The sequence below is a fragment of the Aotus nancymaae genome, unplaced genomic scaffold (assembly GCF_030222135.1).
Source record: "Aotus nancymaae isolate 86718 unplaced genomic scaffold, 86718_ANA_hifiasm-v0.15.2.pri h1tg000029l, whole genome shotgun sequence".
Lineage (NCBI taxonomy): Eukaryota > Metazoa > Chordata > Mammalia > Primates > Aotidae > Aotus > Aotus nancymaae.
The window spans coordinates 9,871,696-9,888,098 of NW_026988442.1; the positions used below are offsets into that span (position 1 = coordinate 9,871,696).

At 45.4% G+C, this 16,403-nt stretch overlaps 1 protein-coding gene across 3 annotated transcripts in view; it reads left to right on the forward strand.

Moving 5' to 3' along the window:
- LOC105719297 (signal-regulatory protein beta-1-like) overlaps positions 1–16,403 on the forward strand; it is a 45,153-nt gene that overhangs the window by 22,231 nt on the left and 6,519 nt on the right. Inside the window, exons 2-8 of one of the 3 annotated variants that reach the window (XR_010344516.1) lie at positions 85–209; positions 2,315–2,638; positions 3,436–3,756; positions 8,593–8,907; positions 12,899–13,225; positions 14,276–14,385; positions 14,998–15,402. Coding sequence is in view for 2 of the 3 variants with exons in the window: in XM_021665814.2 (XP_021521489.2) it covers positions 146–209; positions 2,315–2,638; positions 3,436–3,756; positions 8,593–8,907; positions 12,899–13,225; positions 14,276–14,382 (1,458 nt within the window). In the remaining variant the exon portion in view is untranslated. Of the gene's footprint in view, positions 1–84; positions 210–2,314; positions 2,639–3,435; positions 3,757–8,592; positions 8,908–12,898; positions 13,226–14,275; positions 14,386–14,997; positions 16,006–16,403 lie in introns of those variants that run through there. The other 2 variants (XM_021665814.2, XM_012455296.2) reach the window with 2 other exon arrangements.

Consider the following 16,403-nt stretch of genomic DNA (forward strand, 5'->3'; position numbering starts at 1 on the left):
ACGGCAGGGAATGGGGTGGGTTGATCAGCTGGGAAGTATAAGGCCTGCTCCAGAGGCTAGCCAGTGGCTCCTGGGTTCTTTCAGGGCCGTATCCAGTGGTTGTCACCAGGAACAGACCAGGAGCATTGTGAGTGAATCTCTCACCATGGCTACCACACCTGGGTGGGCCCTGCGCTCCCTCCTGCCTACCCTTCTGCTAGGATTCACAGGTAAGTCCTTATTCCTGCCCAGAGAGACCCTCAGGGCAGGCATGGAGATCCCTAGGAATGACCAAATCCAGCCACTGTGTCTTCCTGAAGGGAGACTGAGGCTGTTTTCCTGTCAGACAGGTGCTGGTTTTCATCTTTCCTTCAATGTAGATCTTGGGGGCAAAGGGAGTTGGTGGGAGCTTGGGGATCAGAGGAGGAAGTGACCTAAGGGTGAGGGGCTCGGGGAGGTCAGGGGGTAAAAGAGGAAGGAGCCCACCTCCCAGCTTTCCTGACATCAGCTCTAGTCTGGGTGTCTACCTGTTCTAGGTCAGAGAGGATGTAAGGGTGAGAAAGACGAGAGAGAGAGAGAGAGGGAGAGAGAGAGAGAGAGGGAAAGAGAGAGAGAGAAGGAAAGAGAGAGAGAGGAAGTGATGGAGCCTCCGGCATTGGAGGCATGAAAGACTTCTAGACCCAAAGTCAGAAGGTCTCCTCACCCTCCCTCCTTAGCCACTGATAGGCTGTGTGACCTTGAACAAGTCACAAAACCTTTCTGAGTCTCTGTTTCCTCTTCTGGAAAGTGAGGACCATAATACCAGCCTCCCACAGTTGGGATGTGGAGGAAAAGGAGCACACACAGCTGAAAGTGTTTTTGGGCCCACACAGTGCTGTGTGTTGGTGGGGTGATGAAGGCAGAGCAGTCAGAAGGTACCAGGGCTGTGTGCTAAGGGGACAAGTTCCCATGGCCTCTGCGCTGCCCTCTGCCACCTGTCATCCTGCTTGTCATTGGTTGGTTATTTGCCTTCTTCCTCCGCGACCTGACCAGATGCTTCTCGAGGGTAGGGGTCCTGTCTGACCTGTCTCTGTGGCCTCAGCACCCAACTCTTGACCTGGCACAGGGCAGGGGCTCAGGGAATGCTGTGAAGACTTGAGAGGTTCCTGCCCCAGAGCTCTGCAGGGCTGTCCTTAGGAGAAGGGGTGAGTCTCATCCTGCAGTTTTCCTGGGAAAATTCTGGGAGGCAGATCTCAGGTTATATCCCAGAAGCAGGAAATATTTTGTCATAGTCCTAGCTTCACATGAGGATGAATGGAGCTGCTTCTTGTGGAGAGAGCTCCCTGTCACTGGAGGTAAGCAAGCAGATGCCGGGTGTCTAGCGAGCTGTTGATGGGAGGGACCCAAGTAGGAGGGGCTACCATCCCTGTTGGGGTGCTTCTTAACTTCACACTCAAGTCCTGATAAACTTATATCCACAGAGGAAATCCTGAATCATCACCATTCCCTTCCTATCCCAACTCACTCTTTCTCCAGTTCTTCCCGTCTCAGAAAGTAGAGCTACCACCCACACAGCTGCTCTAGAGCAAACCTGGGAATTGTTGATCAATAATTCATTCTGCACCTCACCCCCAATCCTGTCCATCACTGAGTCATGGGGGTTGTAGCTTCCAAATGTGTCTCGAGTCACCCTAGTCCAGGCCACCATCACCTTGGCCTGCAGGCCTGGACCAGCTTCCCCTCTGGTCTCCCTGCCTCCATTCCTGCCACCCCCACTTTCCATTCTTCACACAGCGACCCCAGTTATCCTCTAAAAAATGGACATCAGACCACTTTGCAACTCTGTTAAAGTCTCCACTGGCTTCCCGTCACTCTTAGAATAGAATCAAGATCATCACCGTGGCCCACAGGCTCTTCTCAGTCTGGACCTTTTTGCCATGACACGAGGGTCCTACAGACTTCTCGGGTTCTCAAGCCCACCAAGCTCTTCCTGCCCGAGGGCCTTCTCTCCTGCTGTCCCCACTGTCTGGAATGTGCTTCCTCTGTTCCTTCCCACAGCCGGCTCCTATTCATTCCTGTTTCAGCTCAGTGATCACCCCCTCAAGGAATTCTTCCCCAGCTGCCCTTCTAGAATGAGTCCTCTCCATGTTCTTCATCTGTGCACTCCTCGGGTGAGGGCATTGGACCCAGCAGTAATCACAGTTGCATTTGCTTGTTTTCTTGTGATCACGTGCCTATATACTGCCTGAGGACAGACCCAGAAATGGCAAATAGTAGGTCCCCAGGGTCTGACACACCTCTGGTGCTGCGTGTGTCCCACCCTCAGTGTGCAGTCACAGGTTCTCTCTTTCCTTAGCTGGCCAGCCCTTCATCTCTCTGACTGGTCCATCTCAGAGGACAACCCCTGGAGACTCAGTGCCTTTCAACTGTACTGCCGGCCCCTTCAACTCCCAGCACTTCTCCCGGGACTTCCATGTTACCTGGTTGAAGGACAGTGATGAACATCCAGCCTCAGCCCAGCGCCTGGTGCCTGACAATGAAGGCAATGACTTCATCACCAGCAAGGCATGGGTGACACTGGCCCGACAGGATGTCTCATCGGAGATCACCTGCAAAGTCACCCACAGGGCCCTGGCACAGCCCCTGCAAACGACCATGAAGCTCTCCCAAGTACTCCGAGGTGAACAGGCAGTCGGGTGGGGTGGACATTCGCCTTGGGAGCATCAGCTTTCAGGGGTTTTGCCCAAAGCCCCATTTCATGAATGGGGAAATAAAATTCCTCATTGATTTCCGATCATGTGTATAGTGGTTATAAATGCAGGTTCCAGGGACTCACTGGCTGGCTGGGTTTAATCCTAGCTGTGCCACTTTACAACTTGCGGGATCTTGCAAGTTACTTGACTATTTGGTGCCAGTTTCTTTATATAATGGGAATAAAATGAAGACCTATTTCCTAGGTGTCCTGTGAAGATTAAATGAGTTATTCCTTGTAAAACATGCATATCAGTGCCTGGCATGCAGTAACTTACTTACGAATGTGTGATCTTGTTATTATCTGGTCCCAGACTCTCTTTCTAAACATCTTTGTTCTATTAATGTCATTGTTATGGTTTTTTAAATTTAAAATGTTTATTACTCATTTAATAATAATGAATATCCACTGTATGCCGGACACGGTGCTCGGTGCTGGGGATACAGCAACAAGCAAAATGAAGTCCCTGTCCTCATGGGCATCGCCTTTTACTAATTCTCAAAGTTATATTTTATGATATGAAATATTTCAAAAATACAGAATAAAGCAGAGACCGATGGACCCTTACCCATATTTAATGAATATTAACATTTAGCCCTTTTTACTTTATATCACACATACAAGAAAAAATTTTCTTTAAAAAAAGGCAAGGGAACTTGAGGCTGGTCCCTGGGAGAAGGAAGGGGCCGATCTCACCAGATGCTACTTCCTATTCCTCTGTCTAGTTGTCCCCACCCTGAAGATCACCATCGAACACTCTGGGACCAGTATACGTGCGCAAGACAGAGTGAATCTCACCTGCCACGTCCGTCACTTCTATCCCCGACACCTGCAACTCACCTGGATGCAGAACAGGCGCATGATCCAGACCCTGGTGTCCCCTCAGGCCACCAGAAATCCAGATGGGACATACTCTCTGGAGCACATGTGGCAGGCAGAGGTCACGCCGGATGAGCATGAGTTTGCTTGCTGGGTGGTCCACGATGAGCAGCCCCCGCTCAAGACCAACATCACCCTGCAAGCCCAGGAGCACAGGCAGGGGAAAGGTGGGTGCAGCCTCTGGCCCAGCCCCTCTGGGCATCCCCTGTGGGCAGCACGGCTGGGGAGGGGCAGAGACTCAGGGTGGCATTGGATGAAGGTGAAGGAAGAAAGGATACCTTCGCTGGTGACAAAACTCTCACCCATTTGTCCCCAAACTCCACTCCTCACTCCTTCCTCCATACCCTCCCCAAAAAGAAGGAGTGAGTCTCCCCTTCCCTAATTCCATGCATTTTGATGTTGAAAGTTCTCCACCTTAACACTTGACTGCAAGAAATGGCAAAGATTAAGGGCTGTTGAGCACGAAAGTCCCTTCTAGAAAGGCTATTAATCAAGACTGGTGCAGCTGGAACTTTCTGGATGGTAGCTTTAAAGAGAGGCCAGAATTCTGGACTCAGCTGGAAAAGGGTCCGTGCAAGGCCTTACATAAGGTCTGGACAGGCCCTTACACAGGGTCAGACAGGCGCTTAACACAGGGTCAGACAGGCGCTTACACGGGGTCAGACAGGCGCTTACACGGGGTCAGACAGACCCTTCCCTAGGGTCAATGCAGGCTCTTACATGGAGTCAAGACAGATCCTTCTCCTCCTCTGCCCCTCCTTTTCCTCCTTGCTTTCCTTCTCCTGCCCTCTTCTTTTTCCTTGTCCTCTTCACTTTCTCCCTTTTTTGAGTCTTTTTATATTATCTTTTTTTTGACCTGATTTAAGTTCAGGGGTCCATGTGCAGATTTTCATATGGGTTAATTGTGTGTTGGGGGAGTTTGGTGTGCAGCCTCTGTAATTTTTTGACTTTTTAATAATGGCTGTTCTGGCTGGTGTGGGAGGGGACTCATTATGGTGTTGTTTGTTTTTTTGCTTGTTAATTTATTCAAGTTCCTTACAGATTCTGGATCTTAGCCCTTTGTCGGATGCATAGTTTGTGAATATTTTCTCCCATTTTGTGGGTTGTCTGTTGGCTCTACTGAGTTTCTTTGGCTGGCCTTGCCTTCTGGAATCACTGTGTGTGTGTGTGTGTGTGTGTGTGTGTGTCCTCAAACGATTTTCTCCACAAGAGGGAGCTGTCTGCCTGCAGTTCAGACCCAGAGAGGAGCGTGGTCTGCTTTCCTTTGGCCCAGATTGGATCAGCTTGGGAGAATGAGTTACTGGCCCAGAGGGGGCCAGCTGGGTGCTGGGGGCGGACAGGGTCCGAGAGGGTGGGTGGGGGTTACTAGGATTGGCCGGGCCTGGCGAGCTAGGGGTAAGCCAGCATATAGACTCACAGCTCTCCAGATCCACATGAAGCGGGGAAGGACAGTCCCGTGTGGGCAGTGAGGATGTATGCCTCCGTGCAGGAGTGTTACACACAGGCCCCTGCCAGAGCAAGGGTGCAAGGGTGCACGAGTGCCGGACCCGCAACAACAGCCCATCTGCATTCACACCAGGGCGCTCCAGCCCCCATTCTCTCTCTCCCTGACACAACTGGCCTCTATCTGGCTGCTGTAAGAATTCTCAAGGGGAATGATCCCATTCAGCTTTCAATTTCCCCATGCTTTTTTTTTTTTTTGTATTTCTGTTGTCCAGCAGAAATAAGAAAAACACTCACCCAGCAGGATGTACAGGTCTGGCTGAAAAACTCCAAACTGGTCCTTTCTGATCAGAAGCAAGTTACAATATTTCTTTATTGACTCGTGCTGAGGTTTTCTTCTCTGACTGTCCGCTTTTGCCTGCACACTGTTTATCTGGCCCACTGCTGCAAGATTAACCCCCGGGAGCATCCCTTCGATTACACAGCTCCCTTATGTAGCTTTGTGGGGGCCCATATCTGCAGGGGGAAGGGCAGCCCCTTCCTTTTCTGGCATTTAGGCCCCTTTCTATTTGGTGTTAACAAAGCGGTGCAGCTATCCTTCCCTAACCTGGCCCATAAAAGCCTTCATCAGCAACTCCAGCTCTTCTGCACTCCCCACGCTGTGTCTCCATTCCTACTGGCTGACACCCACTGAGCATATACTGCACACTAGGCATCCTCAGATATGTTATCTGATCCTACAACAGAGCCCGGAGCTAGCACAGGGAGCCAGCTCTCAGAGGTCCCAAACAGCAGAGCTGGGGTTAAAATGCAGGCATGTCTGTTCAAAAATTCAATGTGTTTTTCTGCATTTTTCTTTCCTATCCTGCCTGAGAATGCAAAGCTTAGTGTTATCTCAAGTCACTGCTCAAATCTCAATTTTAAATGCTCTATTCTTGATATTTATTTCTTCCTGGATTGTGTAGTCTTATCTGGCCATACCATTTAGTTCTCACAACTGGTACTTAAACCACAAGGGCATTCTGAGAATCCCTCGACCTGGGGTTTTATTCCATTTACACCAGTCTTCTACAATTAGACACTCACATCCTTGAAGCAGGGACTGGCTCTTATGTTTCAAGGTGGCCAAACTTTGGAGTCAAACAGATCAGTGTCCCCAGCCATGTGACCTGAGACAAAACAACTCCTTTTCTTTTTCTGACACGGAGTTTTGCTCTTGTTGCCCAGGCTGGAGTGCAGTGGTGTGATTTTAGCCCACTGCAATCTCTGCCTCCCAGGTTCAAGTGATTCTCCTGCCTCAGCCTCCCAAGTAGCTGGGATTACAGGCAGGTACCACCACTCCCAGCTAATTTTGCATTTTTAGTAGAGACGGGTTTTCACCATGTTGGTCCGTCTGGTCTCGAACTCCTGACTTCAGGTGATCCACCTGCCTCAGCTTCCCAAAGTGCTGGGATTACAGACGTGAGCCACTGTGCCCAGCTGCAACTCTTTTTCTGGGTCAAGTTCCCCATCGGCGCAATGACAATTGTTACACCCACCTCAAAGAGCCCTGCTTAGGATTCCTTTCCTTGACTCCTGCCTGGCATCTGGACAATGCAAGTTCTCTGCAATGACTACATGCAGTCTCCATAGTGCCTAGTCCAGAGCTGAGCTGCAAGTAGGACAATATTGAAGGTCACTGATTAATATAGAGCCAGCTGTGCAGAAGGAGAGGCAGCTGTGATGTGACAGGAAAAGGCCTTGACTTGGAGTCAGAACTCCTGGGTCACAGTGTCAGTTCTGTTCACTGTGAGGCCCTTGGATGAGTCAGTAACCCTCTCTGAGCCTTTTTTTTAATGTATCAATATTAAAAATATGATTAAGAATAATTCCTTGGAAGGTCATTGTGAGCATGTGATGCTGATAGTTACCATTTATATGGTGATTACTGTGTGCCACACATCTACACTAGTTACCCCCTTAATTTATGAACTAACTCTGAAAGAAATGCAAATCAAAACCACAGTGAGATACCACCTCACACCAGTCAGCATGGCGAGTATCAAAAAGGCAATACATTAAAGAGGCTGGCAAGGCTGTGGAGAAATAGGAACGCGTTCACATTGTTGGTGGGAATGTAAATTCGCTCAACCATTGTGGAAAACAGTGTGGCAGTTCCTCAAGGATCTAGAACTAAAAATATCATTTGACCCAGCAATCCCATTACTGGGTACATACCCAAAGGAATAGAAATCGTTCTATTACAAAGATACACACATGGGTATGTTCATTGCAGCACTACTCTCAATAGCAAAGCAGCAAAATTAATTCTTTGGCATGGAATCAACACAAATGCCCATCATGAATATACTAGATAGATAAAATGTGGTACATATACACCATGGAATACTATGCAGCTATAAAAAGGAATGAGACTGTGTCCTTTGCAGGGACATGGATAATGCTGGAAGCCATTATCCTCAGCAGCTAATGCAGGAAGAGAAAATCAAACCTGTTCTCACTCACAAGTGGGAGCCACACAATAAGAACACACGGACACAGGGAGGAGAACAACGCACACCAAGGCCTGTTGCGGCATGCGAGGGGAAGGAGAGCATCAGGACCAACAGGAATGCATGCAGGGCTTACTACCTAGGTGACGGTTTGACAGGTGCAGTAAACCACTATGGCACACGTTTACCTATGTAACAAACCTGCACGTTCTGCGCATGTATCCCAGAACTTAAAGTAAAATAAAATAAAAAAAGAAAAGAAAAATGTACTTCATCAAACCTAATGGCTAAATAAACAAGGGAAGTCTGAATTTAATTATACTCCAGATATAAAAATGGGATGAACAATTATTATAAAATTTAAACCATTTTTCTATAAAAAAATCATTCCCATTTTACAGATGAGAAAACTGAGGCTTAGAGAGTTAAGTTGCTTGGGCTCCAGTGGAGAGTTGGAAATGTAAACTTGGGTTGAGTGAGATCCCAAAGTCTATGCTCCTAATCTCTTCCCTATGGTTCTAACCTCTTCTCCATGGCCCGACCTCTGAGAAGGGAGGTTCTCTTCCATTTTCAAACACTGAGGGTAGGGCTGGGTGACAGTCAGGTGCACAGACCGTGGAGCCTGACTGCCTGTAAGATCCCTAGCTCTGCCACTGACTAGTGGATCTTCAACAAATTATTTATCCTGCCTGGGCCTCAGTTTCCTCATCTGTGAAATGGGGATCGTAACAGCTCCCACTTCTAAGGGCTGCTGTGAGAACTCCGTGAATTAGGGAAGAGCCTGTAGGCAGGGTGAATGCCATGTGGGTGTTCACTATGCATTGTCCGTAGGAGTTGAAACTGCTGTTGCCCATTGCTACAGGTTCATCATCTGTCCTCTGATATCAGAATCAGAAACTGGTTCCTATCAGAACATAACCTTTCAATCTTATGAAAGAGGAAGCAAAAAAAAAAAGAAAGAAAGAAAGAAAGAGGAAGCAATGGGCTTCTTGGCAGATGCTGTGGATTTGTTTATGATGGGATTCAGGCACCTCTGTGCCCTCTCATGGGAGGGGTCTATCCTTGCAGGCAGGAGTGCCCAGCCTCATCCTCACAAGTTGCAAGGCCCCCTTCAGCGATCTGAACCTGGCACAAGGATCCGATTGACCTACACATCCTCTGGCTTCTCGACAAACCAGGTTACTGTGACCTGGTTTAAAAACAAACATGAGCTCCCAAAGCCCCAGACCAGCATCCGCCGCAGTGGACACACCTACAATGTGACCAGCAGTGTGCTCGTCCCACTAACAGATGATGATGTGCTCTCCCAAGTCATTTGCTATGTCGAGCACAAGTTGATGCTGTTTTTCCAGAAAACCATTGACCTGGACCAGTACCTCCGGGGTAAGATCTTTCTCTCTGCTAAACTGAGGTAGTGCAGAGTTGGGGTGGGGACTTCACTGAGCCTCAGTTTCCTCAATGAAAAATGAGGAAGAACCCCCAATGATAAGCAAGCACATCCCTCATTTGATTGAGGCAAGAATGTCGTGAAATAACACCTGTAAAGTGCTTACTTAACACCGAGCCTTGCTCATACTAACTGCTCAGAAGTGGCCACTGTTGTTAATTATTATTATTATTATTCACAGCACTTCTCAGAACTCACTTCTTTCATCTGTAGACCAGTGACAGATACCTTCCTGGAATCTGGACATCTTCCAGATTGATGACAGATGCTAGTGATCCTGTGCAGAAATAGGAACGCTTTTACACTGTTGGTGGGAGTGTAAATTAGTACAACCATTGTGGAAGACAGTGTTGCGATTCCTCAAGGATCTAGAACCAGAAATACCATTTGATCCAGCAATCCCATTACTGGGCGTATACCCAAAGAAATAGAAATCATTCTATTACAAAGATACATACATGCGTATATATCTTTGGAGACAGGTATCTTCTGGGAATTCAATTTTATTATTATTATTATTATATTTTGAGAAGATTTGAAGGGCTTGGGAAACTAACTTCTAGGGCCTATGATGTCTTTAGGTGGGTCGAACCAATGCTTGGCAGATCTGTGAGTTCCATGAGATCATGCCTAGAAGAAATCATGTCATGCCGAGAAGGAATCTTACTGATCATCCCATTGTTCTGACAACGGTAAAAGCCAGAGAAGGCAAGTGAGTGGTCCAAGGTTGCACAGCAGTAACATTAATTCCTTGAATGTATTTTGGACTTTAGAATCTACAGAATATGTCTCTCTTCATTTTCTCATCCACAAAATAGGGGGAGAAGTGTGCTTTCATCACGAAGTAAACACATCATGTTACATGGAGGAAACTGTTGGTAGTAGTGTTTCGAACATTTACAGCACACAGACAGTACAGCACACTCACGGGAATGGACCTGGACGTGTAGAACTGCCCTATACCGTTTGTCCCGTTTGTGGCTTACAGTAGGAAGCTGAGGCTCCAGGAAGTGAAGGCTGCTTAAGGCTGTAAAGTGGGCGAGCGGGAAACTTTGGCATGAATTCCAGCTTCCAACTCTGCTCTATTTACCAGTTGTGGGGTCTCCTGCAAGTTGCTTATGTTATCCTGTCCTCAGTATCTTTGTCTGTAAAATAGAGAAATGATAGCGCAGGGAATCTTCCTTCTCTGAGTATTTATTATGTCATTCTCTGGAGGTAGGACCATTGTGTTGAGAAGCAAAAGTCATAGGAAATACAATTTTTCAAAAACAGATTGATTACATGTAAAATTAGCTCCCACTCCAGGCCCCTCCCTACTCAACACTGCGTGCATCTCAGGGCTGTGCTTCCTCTCATGGAAACATCTTTGTGAGTGTCTTTATTTGGGTTTCCCTGAAAGCAGAGCCTGAACCCAGGACTTGGAGGCAGGTGGTTTGGGGGTGATGCTGAGAGGCTGGGATGGGGAGGAGGGAGAAAGACACTAGCCCTGCAGGAGGGCAACCGAGAGAGTGAGTTATGGAGCTGGGTGCCCCTGTGGACAACTGGCACCCAATGTCACTGGAGACTCTCTGAAGAACTGGGTAGACTATGTCTGAGAGTTGTCTCATGAAGGAGGAGAGGTGGGGATGTGCCTGCATTGGGCAGGTGGCATTCCATGTTTATAGAGAAATCTGAGGCAGAGAAGAGGAAAGAAGCCCAAGGTGGGACTCGGTGTGAGTGGTACTGCCTTGCACCACTGCCCTGAGGTCAGGCAGCTGGGCGAGGAGGCGTGGAGCCCAGAGACCCTCTGCTATAGGAGACTGATCTTGCCTTGGTTGAAGTGTGGCCAACCTCACACCATCTTGTGCAAATAGAATCCACATCCATTGCAAAGTACAATCTGAGATCTTGCAAAAAGTTGTATTACAGGGAGTTGAGGCCGATGATATTGGGGAGCTGCAGGGATCACAGGCAAAGCCTTTGAGTGTTAAAAATGGAATTATAATAATAAGAAAAAATTCATGATGATAATAATACTGTGGGCACTTCAAAAGAGAGCACATTGATTAAAAGAGGCCCCTATGAAAATTGATAGAACACTCAAATAATTTCAAATAATTTTTCAAAATTATGTTTTAATGATTGTGCTATAAATGTGAGATTTGAAATGAAGAATTTGTTGGTACTATAGTATAAATTCTCAGGGAAAAACGATGCCAGCTTCTGTCCACTCCCAACACTTATTCTTCTAAGAGTTGGTGCCTCTCTACAATTATATTCTATATTTGTATACAAATATAAATTAAGTAAAATTATTTTTTAAATATAAATGCTTTTCAAGATGAAGTTCCAACCAATTCCTTTTTTACAATCTCTGTGAAATTGAGGGCTGATTTTGTATAGGCTTCTTCTAAGTGGCACTTTTTTTTTTTTTGATACCAAGAAGCTTCAGCGTTTGCCTTATTTGGTTTTGTGAGAATTAAATGAGAAAATGCACGCACACCGCCTCAAACATTGACATTCGGTGGATGGGAGCAGTTGTCATCAGCTGTGCTCAGGCCTTTGTCCTCCCAACACTGGCCCCGACGCCACATAGCCAGGAAAACTCACTGGTGGGTGAAATGGGCCATCTCAGCCTCTTATCCTTTTTATTTGTCATTTTTTGTCCTTGCCACCTAGAACCCATGACAATTGCTTGGGGGCACCTTACCCTGCCCTGTTCTCCATGGGCACCACCCCAGTTGCCAGGCCTTCAGCACCTGGAGTCCTCCATTCTCAGGCCTTGCTCTTTGCGTGGTGAGATCCCTGTGCTCTCCCTGTGTGCTGAAGAAGAAAGACTAAGTGCAGGCAATAAGCTCATGGAGGGTGTCAGCCTCAGCTGCCATTAGCAACATCATTGATAGAATTTTACAAGTCGGGGCACTTTGAGGGTGAGAAAAGAATATTTGGGAGTTGGATTCTTGTAACTCCTTCACATTGCACTACTGAAAGAGTTGCTTCCTCTACCCTAGACCAAGAGCTGAAATCTCTCTTAACTAGACCCATGAGAGCTGATCTGACCTCAGAGACTTTCATAGTTTTAGAGCCTTAGAAACGGGGAAAGTGGCTTGCATCAGATCTTGCACTTGATTGTGGTATCAGAGCAAGGACCAGAATCCAGATCTCCCAGCCCTCAGTTTAGTGTTAGAGCTGCACCATGTTGTGTGTTCATAAGAAGTCTACTAAATAATTTAGTGTTTTGTAGGATTTCAAATTTGTCCAATTTTCCTTATTGTGAATACATTCTATTGCATAGCTGAATATCTGGCTGAAAAATATTCTAGAAGTCAGTCATTAGATCATAATTTTGGAAGCCTAGAATCATAAATGCTTATAGCCTTATAGTTTGGGTGTTAGAATAGCATAAAGGTAAAACCTACTGTCTCTGGTGTAATCCCAACTTTGCTACTTGTGACCTTGGGCAAGTTACTTGACCTCTCTAATCTGAAATTCCTTCCTATGGAAAATCTTAATATCTTGGATTCTAAGACTTAGAGTCTATGAATCTTCAGATCTTTAAATTATCTAGTCATAGAGTGAGTTAAATGATTTGTAGCTTCTTCACTGGCATTCATACCTCATCGTTTCATCTTTAATGGCCAAAGTGAAAAAGAAAAGAAAGATCAGATGATTTTCATCAACCCCGTTCATCCATCCATCCATCCATCCATCCATCCATCCATCCATCCATGCATCCATCCATTCATCCAAGCATGCATTCACTCATGAATTTGTGCTGTCATTCAATCATGCATTTCTTTATGTGTGCATTTGTTAACCAATACCTCAGTATTCCTCTGTGGCAGGCTCTGGTTATGCCCTAGGCAGATGACTCCATCATGAAGGAGCTCCCAGGCACCTACAGATGGCTTCCCACAATAATTGTTTGCTTTCTCTTGGCTTTATCAGTTCCCCCTGCGGTGACAGTGTCCCAGTCTTCCACCTCCTCCAGCTTGGTGGCTGTTACTTGCCTCGTGCAGAGATTCTATCCACAAAACGTGCACCTCACCTGGCTAGAGGACTGCCGTAGACTCAAAGGCACTGAGCAACCCACATCCAAGAAGAATGATGATGGGTCCTACACCCTGGAAAACGTGCTGCTGGTGAATGCATCAGAGCAGGGGCTTGAGCGGGTGCTCACTTGCATTGTGGAACATGAGGGACAGCTTCCCAAACGGGCCAACCTCATACTGTCCACAGCAGCCCACACCACATGTAAGCTCATTGGGAGCACAGGTAAGTTCACCTCTTCTTCTATGAGTTCCTGGGGTCACTTCTGTATCCTGAGTGGATTTCAGAAGGTACTGGAAGGAGGGGGAGCTTGATAATCAATGAGATCTTATCCCACTTGAGAGTGCGATTCCTTAAATAACCAGAATGGTTTCTGGCCAGTGGATTCCTTTAAATCTGTCCATCCTAAACGTTCTTTAATTTCTGTGGAAAGAGTGATCGCCTGGCTCAATCTCCTTCAAAATTCCCAAGAGAGAGTTCAGCTTAGTGCACTCACTTACTACTGGTGCTTCTGAGATGGCTGTCAGCAAGGCTCTCTTGTTTAAAATATTTGTTGCAGTTATATGGAGGCGAGCTTGCCTGTACATAAAACTTGCTTGCATGATGTCTGCTCTGGGGATAGAATAGGCTCTTCCACTTAATTCTTACACAGACACTGCACCTCTGTGTGCTTCAGTCTGCTCATCTGTGGATAGTGTCTAATAAAGTTTCCTAATTCATGGTCTTTATGAAGATTAAATGAATTAACACATGTAAACGTTACATATGGTCTATAATAAATGTCAACTATTGATACTACTATTTGAATTCAGGTAAGATTGTTGTAAAATTTAGTTTCCAGTAGTTATGGCTTTGTAAACTTAGGCAGCTAAGTTAATTATCTTCCCATAACCTCAGTTTACTCATCTAGAAAATGGTGTTAATGATACCAAACTCTTAAGATTGCGGCAAAGTTATGTTAAATGACCACAGGCCTTTGGGACATGGAGGTGATTATATGATACTTGGGATTGCACCTCTGAAGCTTTGCACAGTGGCTCGTATGTGTCAGATATTCAAATCAGCATTTGTTGAGCCAAATTCAAGGTGAGGCTTTCAGATCAAGGTCATCTCTTATTTCCAAGATGAACTAAATGTAGAGAAAAGATATGGATTTGGAATCAGAATCCAATGCAACCTGCAGGCTCTGGAACTTCTTGGCTACATGACCTCAGAGAGGGCATTTAAACTCACAGAGCCCCCATGTGATGGCTCCTTCTACCCCGTGGCATTTAGGTCCAGAGATGCCTGCCGTTATCTTTGTGGTTTTCCTCCTGGGCCTCAAGGTGCTGCTGGTGATGAGTTTCACAGTGACCTACATCTGCAGGAGGTGGAACCTGTGACAGGTGAACATAGGATGGCCTTAGTCTTTGGGACTGGGTGACAGGTTGGCAAGAGGCCTATAGGGCAAGCCCACAAAGTCACAGCTGCCCTCAAGCCTCAAGGGAAGGTTGGGAACACCCTTTATTTTCTCCAAATGTTTTTTGGAATTCCCAGAGTCTTTCAGCTCTGTGCATGGTGTAGTGCCCTGGAGGTGGAAGGGTTTCAAATTCCATTTTCTGGGACCCTGGAGATGGAGACAGGGGAGTCCAAGGTGTGGGAGTGGTATGACTGTTGAGACCCAAATTCCAGAGTCCCCTAATACACTGTTAATATGTTTCTGTTTTCATATGATATACTTTGGGGACGCATAAGGAAAGTATTGCTAAAATCAATGTATAGAACCTATTCACGGGACTTGGAGATTCTGACTAGTGGCAAAGATGAATGTGGTTATGGGAGAGAGTTTAGAACCCAAAAAGTGGTGTTGGGGTGTAATGAGTAGGGGCTTTATTTCTGATCTGTGCCATGAATCCAGACCAAGCAGAATACCTTCCATATAGTAGGTACTCAATAAATATTTCTGAAATTAATACATGAATAAACAAATGTGAATGAACGATTATTTTTCTCTACAGCTCTTGCATGCAGAAACATTAACCTCCAGCCCTCTCCAAGGGCTTCAAGTGGGGAGAAGCTGCAGGGACTTATAGGTAACTAAAGACCCTTCAGTTTGTCTCTGCCACCCCCATCATGGACACGCTCCCTTCTGCACACCCTCCCGGTGTTCCTTCCCTCAGACCTTTGGAGCTGAGTCAGGGATGGATTTTCTTCATGGGGACTCCAGGGATGTCTTGATTCTGATATACTGAGCTTCAGATTGGCCCTGCTTCTACCCAAGAGAATCAAACTGATCAAGAAAAGAAGTTTCCATTCTGCCCCTGGTCAGGAACAATCATTAATTTTCAGAGCAGTTTTTACTTTTGAGCAGGGCTTTTGAAAGTATGATTTCATTTGAACACACATGTATTTTGAAATCACTGGTAAGTTGCATAAGCATTTTTCTCTTCTGAAATGTACAAAAAAATACAAACAATACGCATGGACCTACTTTGCAAAATATTAACATTTTGCCATCATGTTCTTCAGTTCTTTTCTTTAAAAAAAAAAAAACACTGTTCTGAATTTGGTGTTTATCATTCTCAAGCATGATTTTATACCTTTATAACATATGTGTAAATCCTTAAGCAATGTATAGGATTAGTTTTCATATTTTTAACATTATATGAATGCTATGATACTGTACACAGCATTCTAGAACTTTATTTTTTATGCTTAACACAGTTTGCGAGGTTTATTCCTGTTGATATATGAAGTCACGTTTTATTAATTTTCCACTGTTCTGTGGTCTTCTATTGTAAGACTATGCTACAATTTATCGATTCTTCTCATGATGTTGAAGCTTCATTCAGTGTCTTGCTAGTACAACTTTGCACAAACATTCTTATATTTGTTTCCTTGGGCATGTGTGGGAGACGTCATCTTGTTCCTCTAGCTTGGCGCACAAAGCTGCAGTACTGGTATGGTTTGGGAGCTTTTGTTATATAAAAACAAGTTTCAAATTGTTGCTCAAGTTTTACTCTTTCCATTTATGCCTTTCATCTCACTATATACATATAATTTTTTGAATGTTTATTGCATTTTTTTAAATAGTTACCTTTTAGTAAGTTAAAGAGTTAAGGAGTTTTCCTTCCTTCTATTCCAATATTAACATATTTTAAAATCAAACAAAATCAAAAGAAATAATCACCAGCAGACTTGAATTATAAGAAATATTAGCAGACACCCTTCAGGCACAAAGAAAACGACACCAGGTATAAATCTGGATCCATACAAAAGAATGAAGAAAAAGTAAATAGATGCATAAATTTAAAAGACATTTAAATGAAACTCTGTAAATGGTAAGTGAACGTTTAAAGCTAAAAATAATAATGCAGTGTGGGTGTTATGATAATAATGTATCAATATCATACAATACATGGAA